The 25548-nt window shown below is 45.5% G+C and overlaps 2 protein-coding genes across 10 annotated transcripts in view; one reads left to right on the top strand and one right to left on the bottom strand.

Moving 5' to 3' along the window:
- Window positions 1-3196, top strand: part of Top2b (DNA topoisomerase II beta) — a 60253-nt gene extending 57057 nt beyond the window's left edge. For both annotated transcript variants that reach the window (XM_060390996.1, XM_021648064.2), the window contains 3 exons: window positions 914-1039; window positions 1794-1888; window positions 2709-3196. In XM_060390996.1, the coding sequence (XP_060246979.1) occupies window positions 914-1039; window positions 1794-1888; window positions 2709-2876 (389 nt within the window). In that variant the 3' untranslated portion in view covers window positions 2877-3196. The remainder of the gene's footprint in view (window positions 1-913; window positions 1040-1793; window positions 1889-2708) is intronic.
- A 47-nt stretch (window positions 3197-3243) lies between these two features.
- Rarb (retinoic acid receptor beta) overlaps window positions 3244-25548 on the bottom strand; it is a 648239-nt gene continuing 625934 nt past the window's right edge. For 6 of the 8 annotated variants that reach the window (XM_060390997.1, XM_021648066.2, XM_060391003.1 and 3 more), the window contains 5 exons: window positions 19096-19256; window positions 9766-9942; window positions 7305-7509; window positions 6409-6567; window positions 3244-4617 (listed from right to left, as the gene is read on the bottom strand). In XM_060390997.1, coding sequence (XP_060246980.1) covers window positions 4421-4617; window positions 6409-6567; window positions 7305-7509; window positions 9766-9942; window positions 19096-19256 — 899 coding nt within the window. In that variant the 3' untranslated portion in view covers window positions 3244-4420. The remainder of the gene's footprint in view (window positions 4618-6408; window positions 6568-7304; window positions 7510-9765; window positions 9943-19095; window positions 19257-25548) is intronic. The other 2 variants (XM_060390998.1, XM_060391001.1) reach the window with 1 other exon arrangement.

The raw sequence follows: 25548 nt of genomic DNA on the forward strand, positions 1-25548 counted from the left end.
TATGAAAGGGAATTTGATACAATTTTAAACAATTTTAAAATTGTTTTAATTTTAATACAATTTTAAAATTTTAAATTTGCATGGGTACTTCACTATGAAACTTACAATTAAAATATTACAAGAATCCTCTTTGCTTTCTAATAATGTGAAGGAGTTGCTAAAATATCTTTTAGACCATATTTTAAAAGTATAGCCCCTCCGCTTTCAGATGTTTGTTTTTATGCCTGTATTCTATATATGAGGTAAAGCATGGCAGTATTGCAGTTTAGGTGATGGTGGTGCACGCCTTTAATCCCAGCAGTCAGGAGGCAGAGGTGGGTGGACCTCTGTGTGTTCCTATAGTAGATTTAGTCATGGGGATTCAAAAGGAGTAAAAGCCACGGTCTTTGGCTCCATCTTCCATGTTTAGTTCCTCCCGCTGTTAGCCAATGAGGGGTATTATGTCAAGCATCTCGGCTTGAGACTCAATTGTATTTTTCAGTCAAGTCAGCAACACTTTTTAGTTTTTAATAGAAAACTAAACAGTTCATTTCAATCTATCTAATACATTTGTTTTCAGTACTCGTTTTTATTACACAAGTAAAAAGTGACTATAGTGTTTATATGAAATGTAAATACGTTTGTTTTTAAAACATAGTATGGCAAAATGAGGCTTTGTATCTACTGGTCTAGGATTTTCATGTTTCTTTTCACATAAAAAAATGCCAAGTCTGGCTTTCAACTATTGGAGGGAAATGAAGTGCTTTGTATTTGTTCTATTTGAGGATCCTATAAAAATGCTTTCCACCACTGAATTATTTTTATAAGCTAGAACTTACCGTGTAGTTGTACATGGGTTATAATTAGTGTGTGTCAGAGATACGTTTTTGATAAGTATATTATACTGACCAGTTAAAGGATGTTTGCTTAATAGGTAAACCACCTTCAGATACGGCCCCTAAGGTCAAGAGAGCCCCTAAACAGAAGAAAGTAGTAGAGACTGTAAACTCAGACTCAGATTCTGAATTTGGCATTCCAAAGAAAACTACAACACCAAAAGGTGAGTCTGTCTAATCCTTAAACACAAGCTATAAGGAAAATATTTTGTTTCTTCAATTTTTTTGAGTTTGGTGATGGGGTCCCTGTTTTATTTTGAGTTGGGTTATATGCAAGTAATATTGTGATGCTTTAGAGCAAAGGACATAGAGCAGTTTAGAACAATTACTCATCAGTTAAACATTGACAAGATTAAATAAACATACTAAAAATAAGCTTAAAAGATGCCACAATAGAAACCCTTGGGTTTTTACCACTTCTGTCCTGTCTTAACTTTTTTGTTTGATTTATTTGAGGCAGGGTCTTGTTATACAGGCTAAAGAAAGAGAATAAGAGGAAAGCTTAAGAAAAAACAAAAACTATCATAGAACCTGAGGAGGTAAATATATATCTATATATAGGCATGTGTGGTTTGAAGCTTTGTAAGTTTATCAATTTTAACACATAACTTAAATATTCTTGTAATAAATTTTGTTCCTAAGAGCTATATTTGCAAAATACTAGTCTTTTATCAGGGCTTAATCATTGAAACTTATTTCCAGGATTTTCTTACTTTTTTTAAATATATTTTTTAAAATACTCTTTAGTCACTTACACTCCAGAATTAAAATGGTGCTGCCAAAGTATATGTATGTCATTTATAGCAAGAAAGTAGGATTGCAAACCCCATTATTGGGCATGCCAAAGATGTAATTTTAACACTTGGGCATTTATCTTATTTACCTTTGGGAGCAAAAACATCTTTTCATATATTTAAGGTAAAGGCCGAGGGGCAAAGAAAAGGAAAGCGTCAGGCTCAGAAAATGAAGGTGATTATAACCCTGGAAGGAAAACATCAAAAACAGCCAGCAAGGTAAGCAAGAACACCCCAGACCATGGCTCATGATCTACATGTAGAGTGCTCTAAATGTGGTCACTCTCATCAGTGGGAGACAATAATTTGTGTAACCAGTCTAGTTCTTATGTAAAGAGAACACTATAAATCAGCTTAACTTAGAGTCTTCTATTCCATTTAGTGAACTATTGTAGGTATATGCTACTTGAATATTAGAATATCTTATGAACTTGGATTAATTTGATTTTTAAAAATTGAGTTTGACTATGCCTAATAGTCATAATTAATCTGACTCTTTAGAAACCCTTTTTTTTTTCCTTTTGAGTAAATAAATGGCCTCAGCTGCATTCTCATCACCACTTATTTTTTCTTCCTATTAAAACTTAAAAAGACAAATGGAGATGGTTATAGCTTCTCAGATTTGTCCTTTCCATCAATTCCCTTCTCTCTCTGTGACATTTTAAAGTATTTTATCAATACTTGTGATAGTGTATGCTATGTACTGTGCATAGCCTTGTTCTGCTCCTGTGAATTCTGAAATAGAGTGACTTGAATACTTTCTGATGTGGACATTGTGTGTTCTTGTTTAGTAATAAATAATTTTGGAATAGTGATGTTGCATTGATGAGGCTATTATAACAAGAGCCCAATTACTATATCCAATCTGTTTTTCTTCCATAATTCATTTTAGTCTTAAGTTAGCATGTCAATTCTAATTTTAAAAGAGTGATTATTGCTAATATGCCATAAATGTAAGTATAAGGAATAATAATTCTTAACACTACACTTTCCTTAACGTTGGTATTTTTAATTTTTTTTTTCCTTTGGGGGTGTCTAGAAACTGAAGAAAACCTCTTTTGATCAGGATTCAGATGTAGACATCTTCCCCTCAGACTTCACTTCTGAACCACCTGCTCTCCCACGGACTGGTCGGGCTAGGAAAGAAGTAAAATATTTTGCAGAGTCTGATGAAGAAGAAGATGTGGATTTTGCAATGTTTAATTAAGTGCCCAAAGAGCACGAACATTTTTCAAAATATCTTGTGTTGTCCTTTGTCTTTTCTGTCTCAGAATTTTGTACATCTGACTTATTTTAATGTGATGATGTAATTGATGGTTTTTTATTATTGTGGTAGGCCTTTTAACATTTTGTTCTTACACATACAGTTTTATGCTCTTTTTTACTCATTGAAATGTCATGTGTTGTCTGATTGGCTTGTAGAATTGTTATAGATTACCGTGCATTAGCACAGATTTTAATTGTCATGATTGCAGACTACAGACCTGCTTTTTGAAATGAAATTTAAACATTAAAAATGGATCTGTGTTCGCAGACTCTTTACTTAGAAACCATAGTAAAAACTCTCACACACCTTTAAAATAAATATATTTATTCTTTGCCAGGAGACTCCATGGAAAAAGGTAAACAGTATATGAACATAGGAAGCAATGTTAAACCATCTCAATGTACAAACAGAGCCAGTGAAGGTACATCACAGACTTTTGCTAATATATCAAAAACAAAAAATTCCACTAGTGCTTACATGAGAACTCAGAACCTGACACTTGAGTCTGTCAGCCACTCTATCACAGCTGTCAGTCTGCATCATAGTGATTGAACAAGGCCAGAGGAGGCCACTTGCCCATACCTTCAAGCATCAAGACTGGGGGAAATCCAGGATCAGGCATGAGTCAGGAAGGTCCCTGGGCTACTAGAGTCCAGATGGCAGACTCGCCTGCTGATTATCCTGTGATATTTCTCCAATGGCTTGTGAGCAGGTAAACAAACTAACACTGGACAGTGTTTTGCCTTGGAGGCTATCATGACTGTAAAAATGTATCATTTTTCATTCGGTAATTGTGTCATTAAGGAATAAACCACTTTTAATTTAAAGTGACATTAACAATTGAACAGATGACATTGGATTAACCAAACTGGCAGTTACACTGATACAGAATTCTTTTCTGCTAGTGCAGTGAAGTGCACTCTATCTGGGCAACATAAAAGAAAGGATGCAGGTTGAGAGCATCAAAGAGCAAGGCGAAGCTTCCACTACTTAAACCAGAGTGTCTTTAGTGTTATCCTGTACTGTACAAAGGTCCTGGTTCCTTACCGTGAGGCCTTGTTATTCACGAAAGCAAGATGTACAGTGGTCTGCTCCATAACCTTGGTGTCATGGTTATTGAGTATGCAAGACAAAAGAAAGCACCAACATACAGTATAGAAAGAACAGAGCCGTACTTCTGTATGTACAAAGTCTTCAGAAACTTAACCAGGGCTAAATCATCTCAACTGGGTCTTTGCCATGCATCTTGACTGTTCAGAGAGGAAAGTAGAAGCTTTAAACTAGTTTCTGGTGGCATGAAATGGCTGATTTTCAGAATTTGAAAAGTTTGTATTTCTAGGCAAATTACACAGGAATATATATTGATACATATGAAAACTTCTTGGTCCTTTTTGAGTTTAACATATTTCAGTCCAAAAACTAAGCAGCAGTAAAAATGTTTTCCTTGCATTTTCCATGTGGAACTGAAGGCCCTGGGGAATGTCTCACTGCAGCAGAGGTGACTGACTCACTCCACTGTTCTCCACTGAGCTGGGTGAGACACTGGGGCTGTGCTCGGCTGTATTCCCAGTTGAACTTGGGGTCAAGGGTTCATGTCCTTCAGAATTCTCCAGCATTTCCTGAATGAGAGGTGGCATTGATCCAGGAATTTCCATTTTCAAGGTAATTACACGTTCTGCACCTTTTTCGAGAGATAATGGAAAACCTGTTAGCTAAGGCTCAGCTAAGGAACCAACATTCACCCTCAGGTATTTGAAATACAGGTATCAAGCGACTTATGTCTTTGTTGCAAAGAACCCATTTATTAGCAGTAAAAACAAAGGTGTTTAGAGTGGGAATGTCAGCCACTGGAATGTCAGTGTCACATGTGCTGTGTGACCCCAATTAGCTTGGTTCTCAGACACAGGCTGATCCACCACTCCCTTTAAGTACAGAATATGTATTAACAGGGCACCCCTCAGAGGCTCTCTGAGCTTTGTTACATTTTCAATTTAAGGAAAAGCAGTGGAGATATGTCATGTGCATAATTTGACAGCTGCAGTGCTTCAGCCATATTCAGGAAATTTACAAAGAGAAGTCCCTGATGAAAGATCAGAAAAATATGGGTGAAGGGATGGGTGGGCAGTTTCTACCATGGAAAGATCTACTTGAGTCAGTATGTGATGGTTTTCTGAACCCCGTCCATCCAGCACTGGCTACTTTCACGACATCACACATCCCACAGCCCCCACATGCAGCTGCTTAGATGGAAATATATAAATAACAGGAAAAATACCTTAGAACCTTGTGGCTAGGGTTGCTGGATTCTGCTAATATGGGCCTTATGACATTTCTGTTTGTGGCTGTTAGTCCTCAGGTCACTGGCATAGCTATCTATAGACAGTGATATTAGCTGCATGCTCTCTCTCTTTCTCTCAATTAAAGAACTCATTCAGTTACATTTACTCAAGCATTGGTGTCTTTTTGCCTCTCTTAATTCCATGCTGTGGATGAACTTAGAATGTCTCACTGAAAAGAACCAAAAACTGAGATTTCTTGTCAAACAAGTTCACTGTGCATTTAAGCACCTTCGGAAATGTAGAGTCTGTGTCTTGGCTTGCCAAGATCCTCAGGTGTGGAGTTTGCTAGTGGAGAGGAACATGGCAGGTAATAGCATAGTTGGCACAGGGAATAATTGCTGAGTCATTTAGACACGGAAAAACCCTCTGCACTCAGCTATAAGATGGCTTGAGGCATTTCTGTAATTGCCTGAGTTGCCACATAGACTGAGGATCATGAGGTGAGAGTAATGTCTCTCAAGCAAGAATTCCTTTACTCAGAAATGCAGGAGTTAACTTGTTCACACCAGAGCTGGTCCCACAGTGACCCTCATTTTTCTAGGGGTTAGGATGCCATGGAAAAACAGGCCAAGTGTATAGAAGCCCGAGGTATCCAGAAGGCTGATATGAAATGTGTGGAATCAGAAAGTTAAATATGCTCTGAAAAAAAGGGGTGGTGGTGAAATGGACAAGAAGGCTAAGAGCTTGCTGTGCAAGTTGGTTAACTTGATTTGGTGCCCCAGAATGTACATGGATTGAAGGAGAAAAGCAACTTAACAAAATTGTCCTTTTATCTCCAAGGGTGTGATTGTGAGCCCCAATAATAGTTTCAAAAAACACCATCTGGAAGAGTGGCTCTTCGAACTAGCCATCCCATTTTAAAGCAGTACAGTCTCTTAATATCACTGGGTACTGATAGCTGCTTTCTGCTTCTACTGTCACACACTAGAGACAACATCAAAATGTCTCCCCAAGGAAGCCTGAGGAGCTAGCCGTGCATACACACGAGGGCTCAGACAATGCTTAATTCCTTTTGGTTTCTATGAAATATACATCCTAACTTAAGCAATAATGGGACTCCTCAGATTAGAACATGGGATTTAAGAAGCAGAGGCTGGCAAAGCCCTGCTGTCCTCACCACCCTGAAGATATACCTTTAGCGCTGATGCTGCGGAGATCTGTGATTTTCATTAAGATCTTTGGAAACATGTGGGGCTTGCTGGGCCGTCGTTTTCTAATGTAAATCTTTAGTGCTTCCAGCAGTGGTTCTTGGAGCTTGTCTACTTTTGTTGGTTCCTCCAGGTCCTGGCGGTCTGGATAGCAAGAGGAAGAATTAAGTGTTTAGTGTCCAGACAGCTGAAGGACTGCTGGCCATCTCCTTTCTTGTCTCCCATTTCTCCTGTACAGTGGCTCTATTTGGTGACAAAGTCACATACTACCCTGAGTAAATGCAATTGATTTAAGCAGGGAAACTTGAAGATAGTTGTCCCTTAGTAACCATGTTTGATGGCCACTTTGGTACAAAGGCAAGAATTACCTCTCATGACCAGACGGTGTCAGTATTGAACTGAACTAAAGAACGTCTGAAAGCAAGGTAAATAAGCCTGCCCCCTTAATTACAACCACTACTTTCAAACTAATGTTAGCTTCTGGTTAGCCAGCCTGGGTCACCATAAAGAAGGGGCCATACTTTATTCCAGCCCACCAGGAACACACTGGAATGGTGGGGGAGCCCAGGTGGCGCTTTGAGTTTTTTATTAACAACATGCAATTCACTTAGGTCATCATTAAAATGTCCTTAAGCATATAGCAGAATGACCCTGCCTTTACGAAAGTAATTGTTTCCCACGAGAAATTGGACATTTTGGAATTTCTTTCAGAGCAGAAGGAATTCAAACAGTACTACTTAATTTCTAACAGGAAAAGGTACAATTGCCCATCGCATGAGAGTGGTATCCACATGCCTTTCTCTATGCACAAGAACCCCGGTGGAACAGCACGCTTTCTGCTCTGTGTGGGGTCTCGTGGAGGTCCCTGGGGGAGCCAGTACCTCCACAGATTAAGCAGATGGCACTGAGAAGGCCAGTTTCCGTGTCGTCCATTTCCAAAGGCAGGAGCTGGTTGGCAAAGGTGAACACAAGGTCAGTCAGAGGACCGAAGCCAGCATTGTGCATCTGAGTTCGATTTAGGGTAAGGCCATCAGAGAAGGTCATGGTGTCTTGCTCTGGAGTATACCTGGTACAAATTCTGAGAATCTGGAAGAAGAAAAGTATGTATGTACACTTGCTGGATTATCTATACCAGCCTGTCCTGACAGCACCAACCAGATGTATGGTAGAAGAAACAGGAAGTCCTGAGGAACCTGGGCCTCACATGGGCAGCACGCCCCACTGCTCACTGTTAATGTCTTCTTTCATTAGACGATGGCAGAGTACAGAGCTAAAATCTTCAGGGAATAATATGTAGGACACACATTGAGAAATAACTTTTTACTAAAATAAATCAGCATTTGATTGAAAGAACTGTTTCCCAAGTACTTACCTCTCAGGCCCTAAGCCAGGTGCTAGGGAGAAGAAGATAAACAAGATTCTGTTTTCAAAAGTTTAGTCAACCAAAAATAAGAATGATCCTTACCAGCTGTTATGCCAATCTTCATGTCAACTTTATGGGATTTAAAATTGTTATGGGGATACACACACTTCTGGGCATGCCTATGTGATGGTACTTTAGAAGGGCTTAACTGTTCGGCAAGGTGCACCCTGAATGTGTGTGGCACCATCTCATAGGCTAGGGGGTTCCAGACAGACAGAAAGGGAAGAGGCAGCAAGTCAGCTGAGAACTGGTATTCTCTTGACTCTGGATACAATGTGATCAGTGCCTCAATCCTGCAGCCAAGACTTTTTTATCATTTGGCTTATATTCTCAAACCCTGAGCTTAAATGAACTTCCCTAAAGTTGTTCAGGCCACATTGCTCAGTGTCATGGCTAACAGTGAATTTGACTCAAACGCAAGGAAAGCCCTCTTTGAAAACAGTGTGATTGTAGACACACAGGCAGCCATCATGCAACACCCAGGAACAGCCAGCATCGTGCCAAGGATCAGGAGGAAATCATGGTCAGAGTCGTGGGCACTTGTAGCCCACCACGGAGCAATGGCAGATTCCCTCTTCTAGAAGCCTGTCCCTCCTTGTGCTCATAGTTACCGCCTAGGCCTCACTGTGCCCCACACCCTCTACTTCAGCCCACCATCAGGCTGCAGAACTTGTGCTTTCTCTACCTTACCCTAAAGACCCTAGGCCTGGTGAGCTCTCTGCAGTCTCCAGTCCTTATGAGCTGTATCTTCTGTACCCTCATGGAGCTGGACTTCCATGAAACATTCCCTGTTCCCCTCTGCTATGCAGTGTCTGCCGAGGGGAGGAGGGAGCCCAGAGGTTTTTCCTGACATAATTAAACTGGGGGTGGCTCCCTGAAAGCCCACGGTCATGTCATGAGCAGTAGGATGGGTTTGGGAGGGAAGTCCTGACTCTTAACAAGACTGTATGCATAGTGATTCCCATAGGGACACAGTACCTGCCTTTCAAGCCCTTACCATACCCTCAGCCCCCATGGTTTTAGAGCAGAACCTGGCCTTCCTCTCTAGAGGCTCTGGAAGCCATGGCTGAGGAATTCCCCTTTCTCTCAGCTGTAGAAAAGGCCACAGGGCTGCTATACACTGAAGCCGCAGCTCTACCACCCAGAGTACTAGGTGTTGGGAGACCACTCTCAGGGTATGGGGTAGTAGATTAAGCCTCTTTGGGTCATGAGGATGCAGCCCCAAGAAGAGATTAGTGTCCTTTATACATGAGGAGACCACAGAACTCAAGCCAGTGAGTGGATGGATGGCCTATGACCTAAGGTCCTAATTACACTGGCTGATCATGGGCTTCCAGCCTCCAGACCTGGGAGCAATGGTTTGCAGCTGCTGGCTAAGACAGAAGTTGCCCCAGACCACAAGTGGTAGCATCATGGAGTTATGCCAAGGGCTAGGTCAGGCATTCCCCTGTTGTGAGCTTAGCCAGGGAATCCTCATGGTCTTGAGCACCTGCAGGGCTATGATATGGGTAGGTTTCAAATATCTCATGGAGCTCCAGGGCAGGGTGAGAAGGACTCATGAACAGAAGGAAGGAGGTGCTCTTTATAAAGACTGGTCTAGAAAAAGGATATGCAGATTCCAGGGAGCAAGCCATCACTCAGGCCAGTGAGGAGTCACTCCCATGATCACATGGTGTGGTGGGGTTTGGGGGTTGTCACAATGGAGAGGGATACAAGGAAAGTCCTGTCAAACCCCAGGGACCTCTGAATTTTTGTCAATCCAGTGCAATTCCAACACATGCAAGAGCTCTCCAGATCTAGGAAATTACTGGGATGTAATCTCAGAGGCTCCTGGAAGCCTCCAACTCCTTCCTTCCTCCTTGCCCTCCTCCCCTTCTTCCTACTCCCTCCCTCCTCCCAGAGTTCAGAAAGGAGCCTACCAAGATGTCCAAGCAAGCGGCCTTGAGCAGGGTGATCTGGTCTGCGATGGTCAGGCCGGTGAAGCCCGGCAGACGCTTGGCGAACTCCACGATCTTAATAATGCACTTGGTGGCCAGCTCACTGAATTTGTCCCAGAGGCCCAAGTCCAGCCGGACGCGGTGGTCAGCACTGGAATTCTGAGAGGGAGGGAGAAGAAAGAGAAGAGAATGAATGACAGCATGCCATCAGGGGATAGGAATGGGATGCTTCCTGTGAATGGGCTCACGATTAATTTCTCTGAGCTACCTCTATTTCCTGCTTTCAAACTGCACAAGCTTTTACAGCAGCCATTTGACAGCCAAGGAGCAAGGGAGGGAAAGTTTCTCTACTATGGCTCTCCACTCCTAACAAAGGAACGACAGACCTACTGTTGTATATCCGATGAACTGATGCCTCTAGACATTGTTCCTCACTGGCTGTTACTGCCATGTGGCTGTCCTGAGGGAAAACACACTACTAGGCTTCAGTCTACTCTTGATCAAAGCTGAGTCAGATGAAGCCTTTGTTGTACTCACAGGGAGACATAGGAACATGGACCATCAAGGACATCAGAGACCATGCAAAGCCAAAGAGCCACCCAAGACATTGCACAGTGACAGCTATGGAGAAGGAACCAATGCTCGGATGCTAAATAGTGACTATGGAGTGAACGGGAGGGTGCCATCAGCAAAAGCAGGCAGACACCATCTGCAGCAGCCAGGAGTATTGTACTAAAGGGAGGAGGGTGGATGCGTGGGCCATCCCAGGGCATCGTAGAAAAGGCAACTGATGGAGGATGGGACAGTGGCTTCTGGGGATCGTGGGCGGGGTAGGGGGTCACCGGTGCAGGAGAGACCTTTCTATAATGTTGAGAATGGTTTGCAACACATCAAGAAGTCTGTACCTTCTCAGGAGATGAAGCATTATGTCGTGTAAATTACAGTCCAGACACATAGCTCAGATAAAAAGCGGTAGCCACAAGACTTACTGGTGGAGGTGTTAAGTCTTCTCTGAATTCCATTTCAAGCACAGGAAGAGGAGAGACTAACAAAAAGTGCAAAGTCTGAGCAGGCAAAGTGTTCAGGAGGCTTGCTTTATGTAATGTGCTATTGACATTTGATTGTCACACTTAGAACATAAACTGAAAGCCGTAAGAGTAGGAGGGTGCAGCCTGGCACGTACGTCAGATAACAAGACAGTAACCACTGTGTCAAAGGTGCAAGGAACCAGAAGATGGCCCTCGGAGGCCACAGGCACTATGACAGGGCTATGATGGGCCAGAAGGGGCTATGAAGTGACCACAGGGCTTCATTCTCCTATTCAGTTTCCATGTTGTAATGAAATGTTTCATAAGAAAAAGAAAGGTCAAAAAGTGACACAGAACAGTTTATGATGCCACTACTAAAAGCCTGGGCCTGTCCAGCTTCCCAGAGCTACAAAGGTCTTAGGCATGGCATCCATGAGTCAAGTGTTCTGGATGTACTCCTGACCAGGTTGCATCCCTCTAACCACTTCCTTCATCTCTCAGTTTAAATCTCACAATTTCCTCCCTCATTTCTGTCATCATCTCCCTCATCTCCAGGAGACTAAAAGCCCAAATCACCTTAGTGATGGGAGGGTCTCTGGCCCCTGCTCACACTATCCCCCAACTCTCAGCTTTAGCCTCTCAGGTATTCTTGCTTTACTTGAAAGTTGGCTATGGTCTAGCCTCAGCCCTTTGTACTGTCAGATTTCCCCCCCTAGATAGCTGTCTTTCATCCTGGCACCATGTACTTCCTCAAGTCTTTGACCAACATAACTTTCTTTTATCCCCTCCTTGGCCTTCTATGAGGACTACATACCTTCTGGCATTCTCCCCTCCACATCCTGTGCCTGATTATAGTGCTCGCCTCTAAACATGTGGGTAACTTCCTCATTTGCACATAGTCCTTAGCTCATTTGCTTTTCTTGTCACTGCCTACACCACAGATGACATGAGTTAGTAGAGTTCAGGAGAGCTTAGTGAAGTCGCAAAAGCCTTTGCTTGTCTGAGATATCACAGGACAGCTGTTCTGGGCAAGAGACTCCAAGAGGCTGTTTCTCCTGGAGGTATCCTAGACCTCTTCATGAACTGCAAAACACCAAGGCAAACTGAAGCACCCAAAGAGAGACTAGATTCCCTAGGCCTGGTGCTATAGCCCTCTTGACAAAGGCTCCTAGCTTTGCAAAGACAACTTTACATTGAAAATTAATAGCTTAAGTGCCCTGTTTCAGTCAAATCAGTCCACAGAAGCCCACAAAGCTCTCTGTGCTTCTCATATCAGTAGGAGGCCACAGGAAGAATTTGAAGGTGGGAGTCTACAGAAGGCCTCAGAGTAGCATCGGCACCCTGGCTTCCACAGTGCCCCTGCAGAAACAAGCACACATCCTCTAGATTAATTTTATTTCCTCAAGGATCTTTGTGGAACACAGTACACTCGTGGGTATGCGTGTGCAAGATCAAGGCATGTGGCCATTCGGGCTGTAATTAAATTTAATAGGCAGTTTATCCAGTTCACAGAAAGATGCCACAGAAGAGAGGGATGGAGTCGAGCTTGGTGGGAAATCACTTTACAATGGAGTATCCATCTGGAAAAAATGACATTGCTGGATGCAGTCAGTGTGAAGGAAATCTTCATCAGCTTTGGATGAGCAGCTCCATCATGCAAGAGTGAGAATGGGAGGAGGGCCTATGCCTCCTTCTATTAAAGCAGCGAACGACCCAGTAACAGCCTGTCAATCCAGCTCACGATTATGCAAACTGAAGGCAAAAGGCAGTTAATAAAACATAAAATAACCCCGTGTTTTATTATCCTGGCTGCTGGGTTCATAGGCACGAGGCTTGAAATGGCTCCTATATTATCTTCCAGCTGCGGTAGGTGGAGAGCATGTCCTGCTAGGTCTGGCGATGAAAGCAGCTGCTGCAGGCACTGAAGGGTGGGGGAGAAGATGCTCAGAAGAAGGTGAGGATGTGTGTAGAGAAAGAGGTGACAGGGAATGAGACCTGGGCTGAGCCAGGCCTTGCTGTGGATAGGACTGCTGCCTGCTTGGGGGGTCACCAGGATTTCTGTAGAAGTTTCTGAGAATGCTGTGCCCTTCAGCCCCCTCCCTCCAGGGCCTTCTTGGGAAAAGCCCAGCCTTGCTAATCCAGTTAAATGATATCTTCTACCATGGCACAGCACCTTCTTTTGGATGACACACTATTGCTTCTTCTGCTGGCATCTCTTTCAGAAAAGTACTCCTCAGTGGTGGAAAGAATCCAGTGTCTACAATCCCACTGGTAAGGCTGACTGGCAACTCCTGGGCAGGTCAGTGGTTTATTTGAACGCTTTAAAGCTAAGGAGTGAAGCAAACATTTCTCCTCCTCCTCCTTTTCTGCCTCCTCCTCCCTCTCCTTCTCTTCCTCTCTTTCTTTGTGGAGCTGTGGATGTAACCCAGAACCATGTGCAGACCAGGAAAGTCCTCCACACCAAGCCACATCCCTGTCCTGCTTCTTCTAGTCCAGGTCTCACAGTGCAGCCTGGTCTGGCTATCATCTTCCTTTGAATCTCAAGGCCTGGGGTTTTGGGTGTGGACTACAGAATTTCTTCAGAAGAACTGAATTGAAGTTCTGGAGGAATGTTGCGAGCCTCTCTGGAGAAACCTCCCTTCTTAGGCCTGGAGTCGCTAGCCTATCTCAAGAATGTCTTCTAAGACCCATTGGTGAAGTGACTCTGACTTGTGTATTTCACCTCTCCATCATGAACACATGTACATATGTGCTCTTAATGTAGCCACTCCTTGTCTAGGCTGCCTCAGACTTGGGGACATTTTATTTGTCCTATTTTCCATGACCTCCCACAAGCTAAATACAATTATGATCCTGATTGGCTGAAAGGGAGGCTAAGGCCCAGAAAGGGGCAGTGACCTGTACAGGATCCCTGAGTGAACAGGGGTCACAGCAGTCACCCGTCTAGACAGGCTGTGGCAGCCATGCTTTTCTTGGTGTTCCATCTCTTTTATTTCCCGTTGAGAACTTACTGTCCCGTAAACTTTCCATTGTGTTAGTGACTTCCTTCCTGGTTGGATACTCTTATGAGATAGCTACAAAGTTCCAGAACCACCATGCTGAGGAAGTCATAAGTGAGACTAGCATCTTTCTGGTCAATAAACATGACCCTAAATCCTATATGACACCATGTCCTTTGGCACGTATCAGCTAGACATGTATGCCAGTGGGAGAACATGGACAAGTATTGAGAGCTGAAGGAGACAGTGCTCATGGACGCTGCAGAAGGCAGAAGGAAAGGTAAAGAGCGCTACCAAAGGCAGAGGCAGTGGGAGGCTTGGATGGGGTGTCCTGGGACTATCAGAGAGTATGACCCAGCTGCAGTGTGGACTTCCACTCTTCTGGCACGGGAGGCAAAGGCAATTCCACTTCAAGTAACCCAGTTAGTAAAACTTTTCTGAGGTAGCTCCACGAGACCAACGTGGTGAGAACCAAGTACACCTAGCTGGAAAACAGCAGTCAGAACAGGAACATGACAGGCAGGAGTATACACTACAGGGGTCTGAGACTTAGAAGTTACAGGCTGGTTCAAGGTGATGCAGCTTTGAGGTGACAGAGAGGGTCAGAACTCTGGACTCATGACTCCCCAAGTGTCAGCACCCCTGGGAGTCAGCCTTCCTGACCTCTAGGTTTTTCTCCCCTGGCCATCACATACATGATTTCTCTCAAAAGCAAGCCAGGCCTGCAGGCACCTAGAATCAGTTACACATCCTTGCTGTTATAGCACCTGTCTCCTATTGGTACGTTCATGATTCTGTCTGTAGCCATTGTTCTGAGTGTTAGAGCTCCTTGAGTCCTCATGGCTCACATGTGCAAACCTCTGCCAGGGCAGCTTATGTCCCACATGCCCCATGAGTAGGGTGAACAGCAGCACGTGGCAAAGTGGCCTGTGTGGCTGGGACACTAGGGTCATGGTTGCAACTTACTTTTCTGTAAGCCAGACACGTGGCTCTAAATGATGAAGCTATTCACCAGGTCCAGGGGACAACCCTCCACTAAACATACCTTTTCTGCCAGAAACTGTGTAAGACTCTGAGACCTTTTTCTCACAGAACCATCTGACTACACATGAAGATTGTACCACCAAAATTACCAATATGGAGATGAGGGGCCCAGGCTTAACAGTTTAAGTGCCACCTAAGCAGCATCGGATAGAGCTGAGAGCCTGGTGATGGGCTTCCTGCTCAGGTCTGGGGTAGAGGCAGGTGGGTGTATATTTGTGTCCTTCTCACATCCATTCCCAGGACCTGCTAACATGTCACTAGTGGATTGTAATTTGGAAAATAAAAGCTACAGTGAAAGACCTGCAGAAGTGGCTGTCTGCTGTCTCATTCTCCCCTGCCCACTTATGCCACAGGCATCGACATGTGTGCCACCCCAGGAGAGGGACAGGAAGTCTCTGGCCTTTGAAGCCACTGCCTCCCTCTAAACAGCTTTTGATAAATGCTAAGTTGGGAGCGGGGAGCTTGAGGCGAAGGTGCTGTGGCTGCTGCTGTTCATGTGTATTCCCACTTACTTCCAGAAAGGATCTGAAGTCTCTTATACTGAGAACAAAGCCAGATCTGTGTAGACATAGAATGAGTAAAGAAACAGTGTGCGGAGGCAGCTCGTGTGCCAGGGGACAGGGGCGCACTATCCTGAAGACTGTCCATCTGCCCAGCAGGGAGGATCTGTCCTCTGATGAACTTGGTCTTTCTCTCTCTCACTCCATTGGAAAGGTCCTCCAAAGAGGGCTTGGGATGATGGTCACCAGGAGCCAGATGATCTCGATTATGGTGTAAATTTGAAATGTTCCCCATAGGTTCATGCCTGAGTATTTGGTCCCAGGCTGTTTCTGGGGCAGATGGAACTGTTCAGAGATGCAGCCTAGCTGGAGCAGGACCAGGGTCACTCACTAGTGGCTAAACTTTGCATGTCATATCCAACCATGTCTCCTGCCATAACATCTGTTTCCTGGTCACCTCAGCCACATTGTCCTGTGCCATGAGCGGAAGTACCTCCACACTCTCTCTACCTCCTCTGCGCACTTCTCGGCTATGGAAAGTCCTCTGAAACTAAGAGCCAATATAAATGTTTCCTCCCTCAAGTTCCTTCTGACAGGTATTTTGTCCCAGCAACACAGAACTAACATGACAGATTGGCCCCAAAGCAGGGTACAGGGGACGGGGTCCAGGAAGCATTATGGGCAATGGACACCCCTCAGTCTTAACTTTCAAACTAAGGTTTGGTTGAGGTAGCTTACCTGGAAGGAGATCCCAAGATTCCAGGAAAGAGAACTGGAGTGAGTCAGAAATGTCCACCCCTGAGATAGCTGGGGCTAGACCTTGCTGAAGAATGCCAGCAGAAAAAATTAAACTTGCATCATCCTGCTGAGGTGGTAAGAAGGCTAGGGCGGTTTTCCACAGAGGCTGTTTACTGAGGTTGGGGGCTTCCTCTAGAGAGCTGTGCCTTATGTAGGAGTAAGATCACTGGAGCAAAGGCCAAAGGAGGCAAAACCACTACCCACTGCAACGAGGCCCTTTCATCTGGTTACCTTGTGAGTCTGGGTATGGGGGCATGACCAGGCCATATTTAGACATGGCCATGTGGAGAAGAGGGAGGGTCCTTGGTCAATATGGTCCTTGGTGTGGTTATACTCGGTTGCCTCTCCTGCTCTGCCCCTCTCACTCCTCCTCAGGGGCTCTGCCTCCAAAAGCATGCTCATACCTTTTCTACCATTAGGGGTTTGGTGTGCTCCTGGTCAGAAAGGCCTGTCTCAGTCTGCCTAGCCCCACTGCACATGGTGCAGTTTAGGCTCTGTGTCTGCTACTGACCACCAACAAAGAAACAGGTGCTCGAGCCTTTTATAGCTTGGCTTACCCGTGTGTGTCTATGGGCCAGCAGTCCCCACTCACGGGGTCTTCAGAAGAAGGAAGGGCTGAGGGTTCTGATCATGGCTCCTGCAAATGGTCACTGCTTGCTAAATACCAGCTGCAAAGACTACTGATTTGCTAGCAAGTGTTCTCCATCACTTACGTGCGGAAAGCCAGGCAGCCTGTCTATCTTTGAGGGACCTGGAGGTTATCCCCTTTCTCTTCTTTTCTTTCTTTTTTTCTTTTTCTTTTTTTGACAGAATTTAATTTTTTAATTTTTATTTTTTATTAATTACAGTTTATTCACTTTGTATCCCACTTGTAGCTCTCTCCTTCCTCCCCTCCCAATCCCACCTTCCCTCCCTCTTCTTCACCCATGCCCCTCACCCAGTCCAGTAATAGGGGAGGTCCTCCACCCCCTCCTCGCTTCTCACTCTTTTCTGGTACAGTCTGCCATTCCAGAGGATGCTGTTTCAGAGCTTTGCCCTTGGCCTCAGCCAGAGCCAGTGTCTCCACCTTTCAGTTTAAGGCTCACGTTGATGCTTAGCCCAACACAATGATACAGTCTTATAACATAGTTGCTGATAACTATTTTCAAAAAGAAGAAACATCCTGTTCACTGGCACTAGTTGTCAGTCACTGTGACTTCAGAGCCAGTCAGATCCTATCGACAGGATGGCTCTGTGCTGGATAGTGTTTCAGTCATGCCCCAGCCACATGAAAAGCCCCTACTAGAAGTATTCTAGGAACCATCTAATTTCATCCTTCAGGCCATGACAACACCCCGTGGAGAGGTGAAACACATCAGTTAGCTGAGTGAGGCATGACTCTTGGCCTGTGCTGTGATATACCTGTGTCTTTCTTATGTGAATATGGCAATTTCTTGGTGGCATACAACCTTATCCTACTCTGGGCTAGGACAGTGACCCCCTACACCATGTGTGTGTGGTGGTGGTAGGGGAATAGGCCCAGCAGGCAGGCCACCATTTCCTCTTCTCCTGGCGAGGGCAGAAAAGACCCTCAAAGGTCATTCTGGGCCATGGCTTTTCAGTATTGCCTGAAGAGCACCAATTCAGCACCCCAGAACCTTGTGTAAACCTTCTGGCCAGTCTGTGGCTTCTTAGGATTGCCAAGTGCCTCTGCTATTGTGAGCTTCTGAAGTGCCATTCTTCATCATTCTCAGCTTCCACACATGTAAAGCTCTCTGTGTGGCCAGGAAACCCATTGCCTTCTATCACTGCAGCCTCAGCTCCCATAGGAGCCTTGGGCTCCCTGGGCATCCACCTGGCATTTCCAGCACCAAGTTGTCCAGAGCCCCTTGGCGTGACCTAGCCAGCTCTGCCATTTACTGGTAGGCACTAACATCCAAGCACAGGACTCCATGTACTCCTGAAGTGTAGCTTCAAAGCCCCTTTCTTCACCGTTTCTGTTCCTTCCTGGCATCATCATTGATTCTTTTTTATCCTGAGGATTTTCATGTTATTATTTTCCCAGCATGCCTATTACCAAACCAGAGATGGGAAACCCTTACAAATGCTTAAAAATTTAAGCACACTACTAGATAGCAATGTAAGCAACATAATGAGTCATTGAAAGAGGGCGGAAGGGCAGTCTAGTTGGGCCCGTTCATTCGTTCATTCATTTATTCATTCATTCATTCATTCATTCATTCATTCATTCATTCATTCCTCAAGTATCTACTGAGTGTCCAGGTTGTGAATGTCCATTACTAAACACAGCACATGCTAACCTGTGTTGGAAAGTTCAAGGACCCAAGGAACACCTGGAACATCCAACCACACCTTCCCACAAACCCTTAGGTCTCTCTCTGTCACTTTGTTGATGTAGAACTATAGTAAAAGCCACCTCTCCCTGAGCAGTGGAACACATGGGACTGCCTATTGCTGGGGCCCAGATCACCCTGTCGTGTACCCTTCCAGGCTTTCTTGAGATTATCCACATCTCCTCTAGAAGCCAGACCATGACCCAGAGGATGGATGGCCCCATAATCATGCCTGGGATTTATAGCTGGATTGATGCTTAAAAGATGGACCCCAGGTCCCCTGCAGGTCAGATGCCTGCTATAACCTATGTAATAAATTTCTGGCTTAGGCAGACCAGAATCCCCAAGAGACACAAACATAAATACTTGCGCTGCCATTGTTCAGCATGCAGCCCACCATACAGTAGGTGCTCATGGATGAAACCTGCCTTAGGCTCTGTCCCAGTGTAATATGTGGAGTAAAGGGCACCAGGTGTCCTGCCTGACCGACAGGCAGGGCGAGGGCTGGACTGGGTGAGCATTTTGCCAGGCACAGAAAACTGTATGGGAACAATGCAGGTGCACAGGGACCGGTACCCACACCCCTGGCATCCTGGGCAGTGGCTCTTACCGTGGTGTATTTTCCCAGCTGGCAGAGTGAGGGGAAGGTTTCCTGGTGGGCTTTGCGGATTTTCTCTGTGAGCTCGTCTAGCTCCGCTGTCATCTCGTAGCTCTCTGTGCATTCTTGTTTTGAAGGCTCCTTCTTCTTTTTATTCCTGTCATTCCTGACAGCTGGAAAAGAGAGGTGAGAGGTCATGGAGGGCCAGGCTGTGCACCTGAGCTAGACATCCCCTCTCCCAGCCCCGAGCAGCAAAAAATGAGGACGCAGTTCTCAGCTAGGAGACTTGACGGCCTGTGGCAGAACCCTGCCTTCCTTTCTTGATATGCAGTGTGCACAGATCAGTCTGTGTAAGCTTGACTTGTAAGGAGTGCTCAGGCAAGCTGGGTGGGAAGGTTCTTAAGGGATATCCTGAGTGACTGGCTGTGCTGCAAGGACCGTCTCCTGGCTAGTTAGTGTTGCTGTTTTGCTGTTGTTGTTTTGTTTTTCATCAACTTGCCACCATCTAGAATTATCTGGGAAGAGAAAACTCAGCTGAGAAAATGCTTCCATCAGTTTGCCTATAGACAAGCTTGTAGGGTGTATCTTGGTTAATGACTGATGGATGTGGTAGGTCCCAGTTCACCCTGGCAGGGAGTCCTGGATCTTGTAAGAAAACAGGCTGAGCAAGCCCCAAGGAGTAACAAGCCAGTAAGCAGCATTCATCCATGGCCTCTGATTCAGTTCCTGCCTCCAGGTTCCTGCCTTGATTAGATTCCTGCCATGACTTCCTTCACTGATGGACTATTACCTGGAAGACAGAATAACCCACCCCACAAATTGCTTTGGTTATGGTATTCATCACAGTAAAGAAACCCTGACTAAACAGCCCGTTATTCCTGGGAGCCGGGTCCCACAAGGTTGCTTCATAAAAAGTGTGGTCTATCTGAAGAGTCTCATTTACTTACTTTTTTTTTTCTTTTCAGAATCAACTGACTGCTACCTGGAAAGGGTGAGAAGGCTATGGTTTATGTCCCTTTATGTGTTATTAATTTCTGTGTTAACCATGCAACATACCATTATTTATAGTTATTTTAAACAGTACAAAGCCCTTAGCTGAGACAACTGTTTACTCATACACTCCTTCATTCACAGACACCTTGTTCCAGGTCTCCTGTGGCTGGCTGGACCTCAGCAGATATGTGCCACCTGGCTCTGCATGTCCCGACCCAACAGGACACTGCCACACAGTGGTGTTCGGGACTCAGAGTTAAGAGACAGACTCCTCTAGGACCAGATCTCTCCATGGCTGAGTATAGTCCTGGGTTCTTGGCTAGGAGCTCTTGGAAGAAACCTGAAACCCAGGGAGGCAGATAAATGACACCAGATCACATGACCCCTCCAGGCAGTCCATGCTCACTGGGGTGTCAGGACCCAGGCTGCCTAGATGTGTGTGATGCCAGCATGACCTGGGCAAGTGGGCAAGTGTGATGCAAGATGACCCAGGGCGTAATCTGATCTGCCTAAGAGGATTTGGCCTGGCTGCCTCCCTAAGGACAAAGAGGCCACCAGGACACACAGTGCCCATACTAGGAGAGTCCTCGGGCCCTGTGTGGCTAGGAGGTGAGGGCAGAGGCAGGGTGAGTAGGGAGGAGGAGAAGAAGGAAGTGAGAGCAGCCAATGGCACAGCAGAAAAGTCAGCATCTGTGTAAGCAGCTCGCCGGGCCAAAAGGGGCCACTGCTCGGAAGAGCAGCACTTTGTGGATATCTTGATTCCTAATCCTGGAGGTTTGACCACCAAACTCACCTAATCCCTTTTCAAGGGGCAGAACCGACAAGTTCTCTCTCTACTGTATCCACTTACTACCAAGCAAGTAGGCACATTGGAGAAGACAGGTTGGCACCATCCTTCTCAGCCCTGGAACAGAGCTGTTCTACACAATGGAGAAATAGAGGCTCAAGGCGTCATGGTATCCCCTTGTAGCTCTGTGACCAGACAGATCTTCCTTGGAGATGTGGGAGAAAGGCCTCATGTTGTATAGTGTGTGTGTGCATGTGTGTGTGTGTGTGTGTGTGTATGTACCTGTGTGTGTGCAGATGTAACCAGAAGAAGCAGCACACAATAAGCTGGGCAGCACAGAGTGGCAGAATGGTGGTCCCTAGGCACTCCCAAGGGATGGTGTTCTGTCAGATATCAGATATTGTACCCTGAAGGCTTGTGTGTAGGTGTCTCATGCTCTTGTACCAGACATTAGACCCCTTCTTTGACACACCTCTGTTTCAGTCAACACAAAGGTCAAATCTAAGCCACTATGGTCTTTTCCAAACACCTCCGAGGGAGGTCTGACATTCCTCACACTTACCACATGGCCCAGCATCTCTTGTCCTGCTACATACCTCAGAGAACCAACTTAACAGCAACATGCATGAAAAATGCAAGCATGGATCTCACCATTCCCACCACCGTCCCTAATAGCTTTGGTGTGGAACAGCCTATGTGTCTATCTGTGGGTGGCACATAAACCCAATGGCTTGTCAAATAATAGAATATTACTTGCTAGCAAATGAAAGGAAATACTGATGTAAGTTGTACTGCGGATGAACTCTGAAAACTGTACGAAGGGAAGAAGACAGTTGCCAAAGATTTAGTAACATACTTTCCCATGCAATCATCATAGTCAGATAGCAGTGGCTGGGAGGGTTGGGGCTGCAGGAAAAAGGCTGTGGGTGGGTGATGGTCACACAGCTTCTTCTTTCGGGAGAGAGGGTGCCTGCTCTCCATATGGCACAGGGCCAATACTTCCATGAACGGAGGACAGCTATGGGTGCACCTTCACGTGATGAATGCTACACCATGTGGCTTCTTGAGAAGTTTCTCAGAACACACACTTCTGAGGCCACAAGTCATTCAACACCTCTGACAAGAGCCAGAGGCCAGATTTCACCTTTGACCCTCAAACACACGGCATATCATTTCTAGTGAGGGGCAGCCAGTGTCTTAAGCTCAGGAAACCCCACAGGAACTGGGCCAGCAGTTCATCATCATTTCCCTTCTAGGGCTCAAGAACTCCCTCTCTGAAAGCAGGAGAAGGAGATTGTGGTGGAATATACAGAAAAACGGAGAAAGGGAGAGACTGCAAAAGGAACATGCAGGCCCAGGGTCTTCTGTGTAGTAGTTGTTCCCAGAAAGCTATGTGCTGTGCTCCCAAGGACTCTACCTGTGAATGGAGCTGTTCTAGACACTAGAGAAGTGAAATTTCCCAGGAGAAGATACACCGCTATCATGTGGACTGCAACCTGAAGCTTGGACTGCTTATGCCATGACAGTACCCTCCACTCCTCACAGCAACAGAAGGATGGGAGGATCAGGATCCCGTGGAGACCCTGCATCTACAGGTAGCCTGGTGGTTCTGAGCTTCACACAGACTGTGGCTCTTCTTGCTGCACGATACTTGTCACACAAAAATGACAATGAAGTTCTGTGAAGGGAGTCACCAAGAACTCTGCATACTCCACTCTGTGAGGGTCCTCACTGCGGCGGCAGGTGGTGACGCAGGGTACAAGGACGATGCACTGAGAAGCGGTGAGATCCCTTTCTCTAGGAGTATGAGGCATGGAACTGTGCTTTGTGGCAGCCTTGAACCTCTCCCTCCCCCAAAGGACCTGGCTGTTGCATGCAGAGACCTAGCCACAATGGCCCTGGGGTTTGACAAGAGGCTTTCCACCCCTGGAGAAGACGGTGGGCATACATGGTCAGCTTGCATTGGAGCCTGCTCCTTGCCCCATTGCACTGGAGAATAGGAAAGGAAAGGCCTGCTTTTACTCTACCCATACTCTCAAAGCTTGGTGGAGCCCAACCTCCACTGGGCTTTCTACTACTGTCTTGTGAATGGCAGGAAGGATGGGTGACTAAATATGGGATTCTATCCCTTTGGGGGCATATATGTGGCCAAGCAGAGCTCAGCTGAGCTGTTGCTTCCCCAAATTAACAACCTGGCTGTCACCTCGTGGTCTGCAGAGAATTCACGGACTGCTCCTGCTCCTTCAGCAGTGGCTGGGAGGGTGACGTAAGGGTGGGAGCTGTGATTTACGGATCTGTGATAGGACCTGGCCCCATGTTTGCAAAGCACTTCTTGGAGTAAAGGTGCTTCATAAATATCAGGCATTCTACTCGTGAGGGGCAAAGTGCTACAAATCAGATTTGGTGGCATGAAAGTAACATATTTATGATCCACTATCATATTGCAAATGAAATGAATGTAATAAAAGTGTCACTTATACAAATACCTCTGATGTACAGATCCCGACCTATGAATATGAAAACAGACACCCAAGCACTTTTATTTGAATGTCTAATCATGGAAATAAATGAAGCCATGTTCATTTTAATGTGTGCACTTGTGCATGTATCTGGAATATTGATTTTCATGCACACGATAAAAATTTAATGCAGGAAACACGAGAGAGCTGTGAGCTTCACATGGACCCAGGGAGAGGACACAGTGTTTTCCTGAAAATTCCTTGTCATCAACAAGAAAATGAACAAAAATAAATTTTTGTTCATAAAGGCTTTTTAAGAAAAAAATATTAAGTTTACCAAAGGGAGCACAATGGTCTATTTATTCTTGCTTGAAAATTAAAGTCTGAAATCCACACATCCACATCCCAACTCCTCAGCTCCTTGCTAACTGCAGGAATAATGGGTCACAGTTGGTGACTGAAACTATCCTGTAACTACTGTACTGAGATGCTCAAGAGAGGAATACGAAAGAATGGTTTAATGTGAGTTTAAAGACTGTTTTCTGGACTAATTATGTAAATGAACCGCCATGGAACTGAGGGCAGGTGGGTATATCACGAATTTTTGAGAGACTGACTACTTTTCCCATAACTTAAGGATAGATCATGTGGTACTCAAACATGTAACAGACAAACCTGGGGTGAAGGTGGCCTGAGCTGGGGTGCAAGAACCCTTCCCCCACTGGACGGTGTCCTCAGAGGTGGAGGCTGGTCTTCCCTAATAAACCACATACGCTGGCTGCAACTTAGACACAGATAAAGAGGAGTGGTGACAGGGTGGGCACTTGGCTTTCTTTCTGTTCATGTGCAGGTACTTTCTAACCAGCTTGAGGCCAGAGTACCCTGAGTGTTCGTGGAATGGATTTCTTTTCATTCCATGGGGCCTGGATTTCAGCAACTCCAGGCCCCTCTCAGCATGCCACGTGGCTGCACTTGTGGAAGGACTCGCACAGGCGACTCCACACCCTGACAACTGCCAAGTATGAGGTAGCAGTAGGTGTCCACTGTGCCAGGGAGCAGGCAGGGGGAATGGTCAGAATTCTGTAGACAATTAGACACTCAAATCCGGAGGAAACAATCTGTATGTTTAACAAGGACCTTACAGCGTGGACTAGCTTCCCAAAGCCAGAGTCCTGAGTACCAGAATGTCTAGAGGCCAATGCTTCTCCAACTATTTTATAATAATGAAACCACAAAGACAATTCTAGTATGCCCTTCCCTCGTGACTTTAAGGCATGGAGAGCCTATTTTTTCACATGGACGTTGTGTCAATCCCCTTCCTTCCTCCGTCTCAGCAGGAGTGGTCAGCCTTCCTGGGGCTGTGTGTGTTTTCCTGCTGGCAATGCTTACAAGGCAATGGTTTAGGGTTCTGAGACTCTTTCAGTGACATGTGAACTTCAAGAATCATTTTCAGTATAAGTCTACAAAAGAGGGTAGAGAAGCTGGGCTTGGTGTCACATGCTTGTCTCCCTAGTCACTGTGGAAGCAGGAGGGTCAAAAGCTTAAGGTTAGTCTGGATAATATAGTGAGACCCTGTCTCAGAGCAAGGATCAAAATTGAAAAGAGGCCCGGTGCTGCAGGGGCGAGGGAAAGGGCTTCCTTTTGTATGTGAGGCACTGGACGTACTCCTCAGAACCGTAAAGCAAACAAACACAGTCGGCCAACCAGCTTCCCTGCCCACCCCTGCCTGGCTTAGCGGGCAGGGAACATTCTGCTGCACTGTGCTGTGTAAGGGCAGACCCTGGACACGTGCGACGGAGCAATGTGGGCAGTTTCCACAATCTTTCTGGCAGCAAGGGCTACTTCAGTGATAGTTTGCACCTCCGGCCTTATGATTGCAACATTTGTCCTTTTTGATGCGGGTTGAGCCAGGGCCTTAGCGGATGACAATGGAAATGGAAGACACTGCTGTGGTCTACCTCCTGACTCTGAACAAATGCTCATCCTATTTTTATATTATTTATTACTTTATTGTTCACTTATTTTTGAGACAGGGTCTCTCTGTGTAGCACTGGCTAACTTGGAACTTGCTGTATAGATCAGGCTGGTCTCTAACTCACAGAGACCCAGGAAGAGGACACAGTGTTTTCCTGAAAAGTTCTTGTCATCAACAAGAAAATAAACAGAAATAAGTTTTTGTTCATAAAGACTGTTTAATATTTAGTTTAGCAAAGGGAGCCACCTGTC

Source organism: Meriones unguiculatus, chromosome 9, assembly GCF_030254825.1.
Source record: "Meriones unguiculatus strain TT.TT164.6M chromosome 9, Bangor_MerUng_6.1, whole genome shotgun sequence".
NCBI lineage: Eukaryota > Metazoa > Chordata > Mammalia > Rodentia > Muridae > Meriones > Meriones unguiculatus.